Here is a 12046-nt window from a genome sequence, read left to right on the forward strand (position 1 = left end):
CAGATATAGATAGACGAATGCATAGCAGATATGCCAAAATTGCTGATATGGTTGGTGAACACCTGCAAACAAAAGAAAAAACCAGAATGGGAGGGAGAGGGTAGGAGTGGGGACTAGAAAGGGAAAGGGAGAGGAAGAGGGTGCAGATCTGCTCCTTCCTCCTTTCAGGTCTATTTTCTAAGAGTTTTTTCTCTAGGGTCACCTGAGAGATTCCTTTTTTCGTAGGTCATGCTTTCATATGATATTTGAATTAAGAGATATGACAGTTTTACTCTGATTAGCGTGTTCAGTTTCATAATTACCAATTTGTTGGACTAAATGAAGCCATTTGATTGGGATTTATTATTCATTTTACCTATAAAAAAAAATGAAAGAAAAGGCTCAAATGACTTGAACACATTGCAAAATTAAAGCATCGCAATGTGCATGAATTTACGTATTTTTGTTAACCATTTTCGTTCCGCTCAATTTCAAAGGGTCCAACTTGAATGACAATTAGAAGAACCTCACTGGACAAACAAGTAGAAGGTCTAGCTTATTTATTACATCAAAGGAGTTTTTGGAGCGTGATAATTATAAAATCACACGTATAACTGAGATGATACGATATATGTGATTTTATGCTTACAGAGGAAGATGTAATTAAATGTTTAATTTATTTTTGGAAGCAAGTGGAGGATTCAAGGCTTAGTGAAATCAAGGGATCTCTTTCCTTGATGAGCACTCCCAAAAAAGTTGTTCTTGTATTCCTGAAACACAACCTCCCGATAACGAGCCACCCCATCTCTCTCCACCACTTGAGGCAACGGCCCTATCTTCTCACTCAATTTAGGCATTGTAAATACTGGGATTGACACTCTTGATTCATTGCTGCTGGTACGCACCCTATGTTCAGCGCTTTTATACCTTCCATTACTTACTATCTACGACAACAAATAAAATTATTTATTTAAAATAAAGAGATGGTCAATTTATTTTAAAAAATATTTAAAATTTAAGTAAGGTACGTAGAGTTGTATATAATGTGTTATAGCGAATCTTGCATGCTAATAAAGTTTATAAGGAAAAGTTTGTATACCCACTTCAAACTACCATCTAATTAAATAAAAATTAAAACTAAAAAAAAAAAAAAAAAAAAAGGATTCAATACTTTTGACTCCCTATGGTTTAAATCGTATCACAAATAGTACCTTATTTATGGTTAAAAATAAAAATGATACCTCCGTCCAACTTCTGTCCAAAAATTGACGAAAATCCACGTCATTAACCTTAAAAAAATTGATTGTTGTCCCTATGTTTAGTTAAAAATTAAAGAATTGAAAAACTAAAAATATTAAAAACGTTAAAAGAAAAGAAAAGAGGAGCCCCCTATTGTCGATGTAGGGGTGGCCGAACCACCCCCAAGGGCCATGGGGGTAGGCCGACCACCCCCAAAGTGGCCATGGGGGTAGTTCAACCACCTCTCTAATTTTTTATTTTGTTTTCTATCTTTCAAAAAGTATATTTTTAATGTTTTTATTTATTTTTAATATTTTAAGTTTTTTAATTGTTTTATTGTTTAATTTTATTTTTAATGGGGCATAGTACACATGTTAGTTTCTTAAGGGTGCTGACGTGAACTTACGTAAATTGTTGAACAGAAGTTTAACCGAGGTACCATCTCTGTCTTTAGCCATAAGCGGGGTATCATCTGTGATACGAAATGAAGTATATGAGGCAAAAAGTAAAGTCTTTAAACCACAATGGGCAAAAACGTATTTAACCCAAAAAATAAAGCTACTTTGTGGCCATTTGAATTAAACTTGGATGGATTCTTCATTTATTAACGATGACGACAACAAACATAAGACATGTCATTTTCATTTTCTTTTCTAGAGTTTGACCAGCAATCTAAGGGTTCGTTTGGTTTGCGGAATAGACCCCTGAAATGGAATGACTATTCCTATGGAATAATCATTCTTATATTTGGTAGGGATCTATTCCAATGGGTGGTTGACTAGCCACATATGGCTCTGGGGTGGTTGCACCACCCCCGGAACGCCTCGTGGTGGACTCCCGAGGCAATCCGGGGGTGGTGCAACCACTCCCGAGGCGATTTGGGGGTGGCACAAGCCACCCCTGATACTTAACGGGGGTGGCCGGCCACCCCCAAATGGGCTTCGAGGGTGGCCACAGCCACCCCCTGGCTATTTCGTGGGTGGCCGACCACCACAATGGTGGTCGGCCACCCTATAGTTTTCAAAAATTTTATTTTTTTATTTTATAATTTAAGTTTTATTTTTTTATTTTTAATATATATATATATATAATGTATGGTGTTTTTAGTAATTTTGATTGTATTCCAATTAATGTATATGAGTTGTTACCAAACTAAAAATTAAGAATAACCATTCCATTCCACCACCTTCTATTCTTAGGAATAACTATTCATTTTTCTAATGGAATAGTCATTCCACAAACCAAACGAGACCTAAGAGTATTAGCAGTAACTTTCATAAATCTCATTCTCTTTCCTTTAGAACATTAACAAAACCAAAAGTGCTACATTATTCTAGGTAGCACTTTTGCTTCCCTTATATTATTTTATTCTAAAAAGACATTCTCTTTCCTCTAACATTTATTTGAAAGAATATTTAAATGGTGTAGGAAAATGATACGGGAAGTTATTGTGGAATTTATTTAAAGGGGTAATTACCTTTTCCCCCCATGAACTACCAAAAAATGCGCGACCCCCATGAACTACCAACTCGACCAAAATAGAGCATTCAACTACCAAAGACAACCATTTTCCCCCCTTCCGTCAGTTAGAGGGGTTAAAAGAAACAGTCAACGGGTCATGTGCCGTTTTACATGGGGGCATATTGAAAGATGGTGGTAGTTCATAGGGGAAAAAGAGGAAGAAAATGAGGGTAAAACGGCGTGTAACAGTCACGTGACCTGTTGACCGTTTGTTTTAACCCCTTTGACTGACGGAAGGGGGGGAAAATGGTTGTCTTTGGTAGTTGAATGCTCTATTTTGGTCGAGTTGGTAGTTCATGGGGGCATCGTGCATTTTTTGGTAGTTCATGGGGGGAAAAGGTAATTACCCCTTATATAAATAAGGTAGCAAAAAGTAGTGTAGTTCTCTAATTTTTTTTTTTTTAAAAAAAAAAAAAATCTAATGAAAGTTACTGCTAATACTCTAAGAAAAGGATTAGAAAAGAACATGAATGTTAAACTGTTTAACGAATATGAAGAAGGCAACAATCCATCCCCCCTCCCCCGTCTTTGAAAGATCAGCATAGGTTTTCCATGAATATCAATTGGTGTAATCCCCTTGGTATAAACACCGCCGAATGCCGTCTACCTACATCAGTCTCAATAAAGAAGATTCCAAGCTTCTTTCTCTTGATGGAGCCATCTGGTCAAGGGGCGGCCGAATTGAACCACCACAATGGCCTTGGGATGGTTCAGCCACTTATCATTTGGCATAACCCCTGATTTTTTTTTTTCCTTTTCTTTTTTCTTTTTCGAATTTATAGAAGTGTTTTTGTCTTATTAAAACATAATAGGGTAATTTTTGTATTTTTACTAGCCTTATATATGAGACATCGACAATTTTCTAGTAGTTTAAATGAGACATTATCCCAATTGAAAGTTTGAAGTAAACATTATCAATTAAGTGGTAATTGAAGGAGTGTAGGTGGACTTTTCCCAAGTTTATACTATCCTTGATTTATTTTATTTTATATTTTTCCCACCGAGGCACATTAATGCCAAAGAAAAAATCATGGGTTGATAACACTTTCGTCAAAATTATAATTTAAATTTTTGAAATAAAACAAAAAGGGGCCTTGAGAAGATTCTAAAATATTTTTGGATATGAACCTGTAACACATCGCCGACGTTGATGACGAACGCACCGGGGGTAGGTGGAATCTCCACCCACTCTGATCCCTTGTTTGCAGCATCGATATCTTCTTCAAGTTTCACGTATAAACCTCCTATTCTATCTTGTAGTAACACAGTTAGGGTTCCAATGTCCGAGTGTCTTCCTATGGCAAGTGTAAGCTCTGGATTGGGACACGCTGGATAGAAGTTCATGTTTACAGTTTTTGAATCCACCAGGGCATTCACTCTAGAATCATCCAGTGTCACTCCAATCTTCCCTATCAAAATCTCCACTATTTTTCTCACCATATTTGTTGTTTTCTTTAGGTACTCAAGTGCCACTTCCCTGCAAAAACAGCAATCAATTAAGTCTACCTTAATTAATTAATATATATATATATATATATATATATATCCAGTGATTAAATTAATTATGCCCATCAAGCTAGCTAGCAATTAATATTGGCTCTTGGGTTCTGAATAAAAAATCAATTTTGTATGAAATAAAAGGATCCATTTTCAAATAATTTAAATCCCATTCTAGAGGGAGCAATTAATGGTACATACTTAACTTTTATTCTAGTGAGCTGATCTTAGATCTTTTATTTAAAAAGAAAAAAATCAAATAGCTGATGGACACGACCGGAACATTAGTTGAGTGGGATGAAATTTGAGTATTTAAATTACTCATTCAAAGATTGATTTTTAGTGTTATATCATTCAAGATATACGAACGTTGTATAACAGTCTACTAAATAACATTATTAGATATATATATATATATATATATATATATATATAAAATAAAAACAAAATAAGAGATGCATGCATGCTTTCATATTAATTACTGGATCGTAGAGGCAAAGTAAATGAAGAAGTAGATCGAGCTTAATTACTTGCACTCCATTGGCCAATACTGAAGAGCATCAGCATCACAAGTGTAGGCCATGCCAATATAGTCCTTCCACTCCAATGCTTTCTCTTTCTCTAGCGCAAAGCTTGTCCCATACATCACCGACGGGATGGGGCTTACGCCTTTGCGGTAAATAGCTTTCTTTTCAGACGTTTGGCGAAAGAAATTGTGCGCTGCGTCTTTAAGCGACTCTAGCAACTCCACCGGCACGCCGTGGTTCACAACTTGGAAGAACCCTAGAGTCTCGGCAGCTCTACCCATCTCTTCCACTACCTGCTCGTGGGCCGGCCCATCATGTTAGAAATATTCAATATATTTGCTTAAACTAACATGCGCAGCGGAAAACGAATAAGACAAGATTCAGGCTTACCTTTAGCCATATTTGCTCAAGCGTTTCCACGATCCATCTGAAGAATAAGAAAAGATTATTTGAGGGATCTTCTAACCTATGTCTATGACTGTATTGCCGTACTGATGGTGTACACAGGCTGTTTATTTATAGGCTAGGTCAGGGACCCTCAAATATGGTAAATACCGTATTGTTCCTCCCATCAAAGAAACAATATTATTAATTGATTTTAAATCAATTAATCGATTCCTTTACGGTAATTTAATTAATTAAATTACCTAACCGTAATACCGTATATACTATTTATTTATTAAATTGTTAATAAATACTTCCTTATGTGGCATATAGGCCATATATGGAGATAATATCTTACATTCTCCCACTTGGCCTTTATGACACATAACCTTATCGTATTAGGTTCTTTAATTTGGCCAATCACTTATGGAATCCTCCCACTCAGATAAGAAATGTTCTACACGAATCATGGTGGTAAAACCATTATAAAATTAGGTCGTCCCTTCCATGTATCACAATGTAAAACACTCCTTACATGAGTACCTTATGGATAATCAAGCTTTATGAATGAACTTCCTATAAGTCATTCGGGTCCAACTTTATTTATCCTCATGGATAAAATAACAAATGTGCACAAAATCTTTATTATCATAACTTTATGTCTATAGACCAAAGAGAGACAAACCAAGCGAAAATGAATTAATGAGTCTCATATATTCCGCATGACTTTATTCTTTCTTTACCGGTAAACTTTAAGTCATGGGATCTGCAATCATTAATTCAGTATTTATATGTTCAATAGACCCTTTATGTCTCTTAATGTTATCTCTTGTACTGAGATACTTGATGTTGATTTACTTCTGCTTCTACTCTTTATTCTTATAAAAGAAAATTATAGTAGAATTACCGCAGAGTATCTTTATGGTCTAATTGTAAAATCGACAATATTGGGACTTTCAACAAAATGTCTCAACCATCATGCTTGTGTACTAAATTCATAGCACGCTAGAATTTTAGCTTTCTTGGTAGACGTAGCAACCATAGTCTGCATACTGCATCTTTAAGATATATCTCTCAGTAAAAAGATATATACCCTAAATAGACTTTCTACTATCTACACAATCAGCAAAACTCAAATCTGAACAACTAACCACCTTCAAATGGAAAGTGTATCCTTAGGTTAAGTTGTACTTCTTGGTTCCTTGCATATACCGCAAGACTTTATTTGCAGCACTTTATTGACCCAATATTCTTATTGTCAGTCATATGGTTATGCATAATGCAGACGCTTTAAAAAACCCTTTTATCTGCCCTTATTCCAATACCTTTTGGGACATTAATCTGTATATAATTGGTCCCTCTTAATTGCTACTGAAGGTGCAAATCCTTCATTCTAAATTTTCCCAAAACTTTTTCAATGTAGGCCTTCCGAGACAATGTTAATATTCTTTATGTCTCTGTGAATCTCTATGTCAAAAGACATAAGAGGTTTCACCCAAATCCTTCATTTCAAAGTTTTGTGAAATGAACTTTATGTAGCAAACATAAATCACCACTTGCAAAAAATAATATCTACATATAGGACTAGAAAGATTATTGTACTCCCACTGACCTTAAGGTATATATACTAATTAACAAGGTTTTCAATAAATAATAAAACAATAACCTTGTAAAAAGTATATTACCATTGAAAGATCTATCACAGCCCATAAATAGAATTCTTTAATTTGCAAACTTTCTGACTGTTATTTATAAAACTTTTTTGATTGTTTCATGTAAACCTCATCTTTAAGATCCTCATTCAGAAAAGTTGTTTTCGCATCCACTTGATGTAGCTCTAGATAGAAATGAGCTACTAATGCTATGATTATCTTGATGAACCATTCTTAGACACTGGAGAGAATGTTTCACGATAATCAATGCCTTCCTTATGAGTAAAACCATTGGCCGTACTAGCTTGACTTTTGAGCAATGAATTTATCTCTTACTTCATGGCACTGAATCTTAATGTGGAGTTTTCTCCACTCATAGCATGTGAAAACAAATTTGGGTCATCTTTATGTCCAATGTCAACATCAGACTCTGAGAGATATACAACATGATCACTAAGAATTGTTGATCTCTTTATTCTATAGGATTTTTCCTAATTCTACTTCCTTTGCATTTTGCAATGGGAGAATAGACTTTTGAACCTATTCTATATGAGTTGATTGTTCTAGAAATGATTGTGGCTCAGGATAATCAATCTGATTTTCCCTGAATACAATCAATCATCCTCTATGAGGAGGTGATTTGGCCAACTCTAGTGCTTCCTCAAAATCCAATTTGAATAGATGAGCACTCCCACTAGGTTCTGCATCCTCTAGAATTTTTTTACAATCAACAACACTAGGATTATATGAAGGATAATAAAACATTAAAGCCCCTTAGAGTTTACTAAATAGCCTATAGAAGATCCACTGGTTGTCCTTTAATCTAATTTCCTTAGGCGAGGATTAGAAATCTACTCTTTAGTAAGGCAACCCCATATGTGTAAATAATTTAAACTTGGCTTCCATCTATTTCATACTTTAAAAGGTGTCGTAATGACAACCTTAGATGAAATCCTGTTTAATATATACACAACGGTTTTTCAAAGCTTTACTCTATAAGGGTAATAAAATATTAGTATTACTAATCATTTCCCTTTTGTGTGTACCTACCATAATACTCAATGCCTATATTAGATCTTATAATCTTCATGTTGTTTCTCTTCTTCTTCCTTATAGGTATTGAAAGCATTCAATACCCCAGCTTTAATATTTAGAAGATAGAGATACATAAACTTTATATGGTCATCATTAAAAGAGATAAAAATATCTCTGACCATTTAGGCAATGAGTATGAAAAGGTTAACACCTTTCAATGTACATGATCTCAAGAATTTTAAAAGGCTCTCTTTGGCACCTCTAGTGGTCTTGTTGGTATGCTTTTCCTTATGCAATCCACACAAGAACCAAAGTCAGTAAATTACAGACTTTTATTTTTTGTATGGAGATATATTTCAATCTCCAAAGCCATAACAAAAGCATTTTTAAAATTCTCAAAGACTCTACTTTACGTCAACATCAGTATGCAGAACCAAACAAATAATTTTATTTCAAAAATTGGGATGTAGGTCAATTTTAAATATACCTTAAATAAACCCCAACCAATATTCCACCAAAAATAAGAAAAATTTCAAGTTTAAAATAAAATTGAAATTTTTAACAAGCCAAAAAAAAAAAAAAAAAAAAAAAAAAAAAAAAAAAAAAAAAAAATTCTAAAAGATTATGGAATATAAATCATTTTTTAGGTAAAAATATAACTGAATCTCAATATTAACCTATAGATCCCAACAACCTCAAATTATAAATACGTGTTATTCATTTTAAAAAGACTCTGCATTTGTGTTGACAACGTGGATTGTTAAACCATAAACAATCCACAATATATTTGAATGAGTCACTAAAAGAGATTCATGACATACCAGATATATGAGATTATCCTTATTTTAAGTCATTTCTTATACTTCATGCAATCTTTCTTTATATGCCCTTAATTTTCCTTATTGCATGAGAAATAGGTATCTTGATTGCCATAATACTTTATTGGCATCTTATTCTCATGCTTTAAGTGTTGGACATGATTGCATTTATTGGTCATTCCCTTGACATGAGTAATCATGTGAACACTTTATGAATTCTCTCATATCCTTGAACACACATGGTTAGAAGTTTATTTACTAACCATTTATCCTTACGTGTGTTACAAGAAAAAATTCTGCACTTAGAAGAGAGAATTCAAAAAATAAAATGACCAATAATGACTCAAAAAATCTCAATCTATAGGGACTTAAGCTAAACTACAATATCCTTCATTCCCATAATGGAATTAGAAACACTCAAATGAAAAGGCATATTAATCCTTTTCCAGTCAGAAAAATATTACCATAACGTATTGGAATATAAAACTACCAAAAGGTAGAGTAACAGGAATAGCTACAATCACCAAGAATATTTAAATAAAAAAAAATATTTTAATGCTATGAAGTAACTTTATTTTAAATTGGCCAATGCCAATTTAAATAGTAAATAGTAAATTTCAACCTACCTGTGGGCAAAGGTTGAATCACGCATGAAATTTACTCTTTATTAATAAGACTAAAGCAAATTTAAATATTAAAAAATAAAATTCTTCGTACCTTTGGGCAACCGAAAGAAATTTTACTTTTAATACTAAATTTGTTATCTTATTCTAATTAAGTCAAAAAAATAAAAACTTCCCTTTGGGGATAAGTAATTAAATTTATGAATTAACTATAAGACGATGTCAACTTTATTTTAAATTAGCCAATGCCAATTTAAATAGTAAATTTCAACCTACCTTTGGGCAAATTTTGCATCACGCATGAAATTTACTCTTTATTAATAAGACTAATAAATTTAAATATTAATAAATAAAATTCTTCGTACCTTTGGGCAACCGAGAGAAATTTTACTTTTAATACTAAATTTGTTATCTCATTCTAATTAAGTCACAAAAATAAAAACTTCCCCTTGGGGATAGGTAATTAAATTTATGAATTAATTACAATACGATGTTAATTTTTCTATATGAAGTTCATGTGTACGATTCTTATGCAATTATTACAAAATTAGGATGCTTTGGCTCTCCCAAAATCATAATAATCACGCTGTAATTCATGAACATCTAATAAATCTTTATAAGGTTCATGCGTGTAATCCCGATGTAATTATCATTAGAATTTGGGATGTTGTGGCTTCCCAAAATCATTATGATAATTGCGACTTCATTAACATCTAACAACTTTATAGATGCCCCCTTAATAGCCCCAGGAATATAACAAACCAATACCTAAATGGGGTAAACAGCATTTTCCAAGGTGCAACCAGGTGAGTTCCCAGGAAAGTGAGGGGGGTCACTTGGACACACTTAAATCCCAAGACTTTCCTAGCCAGAACTTTTCTAGACATTGCATTCTTGGATATTACTGTAAACACACCAGCGTATATGGTATTGTTAATTATTCTTAGGTCTAGGCATCAAGCAATTTATATTTAAACAATATAAATTTAACAATTAAAAAATATTCCTCAATTTATGTATTAATGAAACAATAATTTTAATACAGATCAATGCAAATCATAAGAGAAATAAAATTGCAACATGAGGACATAATAAAATACATGGCTCAATGGTTTAGTAAATGGCCTTACCCCTTTACACTTGGTCAACCCAAGTTCTAAACCCCACACGAACCTATTGTTTTTAATTCTTGATGGTTTACTAAAATGAGTTGCTGTACTGGGCTGACCCAATTGGGTCAACCCACCTAATCGGATTGGGTCTCTATATAGGGCTGGCCCAAAACGGGTCAACCCACTTAAATGGGTCCTCTATTTTATTTTAATAAAACTGAATTGGGTTTCATCTGGATTGGGCCGACCCATTTGGGTCAACCCGATACCCGACCCGAAATTGCACATATGCTGACCTGACCCCGGATTTCCTGATGGGTTGAAACCCTACCCGGTCACTAACCAACCCGACCAGTAATGTTCCAGATGGGTTGAAAACCCTAAAAATTGGAACCCTAGCCGCCACCCCTTTATGAAAATATCCATATCAAGATTACGGCAACTCAAAAATATGCAGTATATCACAATACACATAATAGTGATAATAATAATAAAAAATTGCCATATCAAATTTATGAGTTTTCAAACGTATGTGAACAACAAATTTAATTGTATTCACAAAACATCTACTGGATTGAACAAAAATATGTTCACAAAACTATGATTTAACAACCGAACGTAAACATTAAAACAGACTATGTTCACAGAAATTATGAATTCAACAAAAACTTATTGCTAAGCAAAACAGCATAGAAGTTGGCTCTGATATGATTACAGAAAATATGATTACAGAAAATACTCGATTCAATAGCATCCAAACAAATCGAAAATTAAAGACAAAAACTTAATGCTGAACAAAATAGCATAGAGGTTGGCTCTGATACCACATGTTAGAAATATTCAACATATTTGCTTAAACTAACATGCGCAGCGGAAAACGAATAAGACAGGATTCAGGCTTACCTCTAGCTATATTTGCTCAAGCGTTTTCATGATCCATCTGAAGAATAAGAAAAGATTATTTGAGGGATCTTCTAACTTATGCCTATGACTGTATTGCCGTACTGATAGTGTACACAGGCTGTTTATTTATAGGCTAGGTCAAGGACCCTCAAATATGGTAAATACCATATTGTTCCTCCCATCAAGGAAACAATATTATTAATTGATTTTAAATCAATTAATCGATTCCTTTACGGTAATTTAATTAATTAAATTACCTAACCATAATACCGTATATACTATTTATTTATTAAATTGTTAATAAATACTTCCTTATGTGGCATATAGGCCATATATGGAGATAATATCTTACACATCAAGCTTCGATAAATCAATCGGTGCAAGTCTATGAGAAATCGCATTTTGCTTGTCTATTCGCTCTTCTGGTGGTTGGATGTATCGCTCCGGTACGACTGATATGCCTAAGTCCGTCAAGCCTTTGACGCCATTGCCATCTCGGACGACAAAGTCAAATAGTGAGTTTCCATTGTTGAAACTTGGATCCATCTTCGTGCAAATCGCAATTGCCGCTGGTAGATGATCGTCTGAATTTATTTCTTAATTTTTGTGTATTAATTGCAACTACCACTTGGGTCTGGCCTACTTTAGAATTGGGTGGCAGAAGGCAAGGTTGGGGGCTCTCCACGTACGTAGTTCGATAAAAATAAGGAGAAGCAAACATATATTAATATAATGTCGGATTCCGTGTTCCTTAAG

The 12046-nt window shown here is 33.8% G+C and overlaps 1 protein-coding gene across 1 annotated transcript; it reads right to left on the reverse strand.

Annotated features, from left to right (window-relative positions):
* Nucleotides 1-680: 680 nt before the first annotated feature.
* LOC133876126 (scopoletin 8-hydroxylase-like) lies at nt 681-11836 on the reverse strand. The gene is made up of 4 exons (XM_062314412.1): nt 11649-11836; nt 4767-5078; nt 3868-4216; nt 681-923 (listed from the first exon to the last, which is right to left on the reverse strand). The coding sequence occupies exons 1-4, from the start codon at nt 11834-11836 to the stop codon at nt 681-683; spliced, it is 1092 nt and encodes a 363-aa protein (XP_062170396.1).
* Nucleotides 11837-12046: the final 210 nt, after the last annotated feature.

Source organism: Alnus glutinosa, chromosome 8 (genome assembly GCF_958979055.1).
Source record: "Alnus glutinosa chromosome 8, dhAlnGlut1.1, whole genome shotgun sequence".
Classification (NCBI taxonomy): Eukaryota; Viridiplantae; Streptophyta; class Magnoliopsida; order Fagales; family Betulaceae; genus Alnus; species Alnus glutinosa.

Coding starts and splice junctions, on each gene's coding strand:
- LOC133876126 (XM_062314412.1), bottom strand. CDS start 11,836: ATGGATCCAAGTTTCAACAATGGAAACTCACTATTTGACTTTGTCGTC. Junction 5,079..11,648: donor CCGATTGATTTATCGAAGCT/TGATGTGTAAGA, acceptor ATATTTCTAACA/TGATGGGCCGGCCCACGAGC. Junction 924..3,867: donor ACGTCGGCGATGTGTTACAG/GTTCATATCCAA, acceptor TTGTTGTCGTAG/ATAGTAAGTAATGGAAGGTA.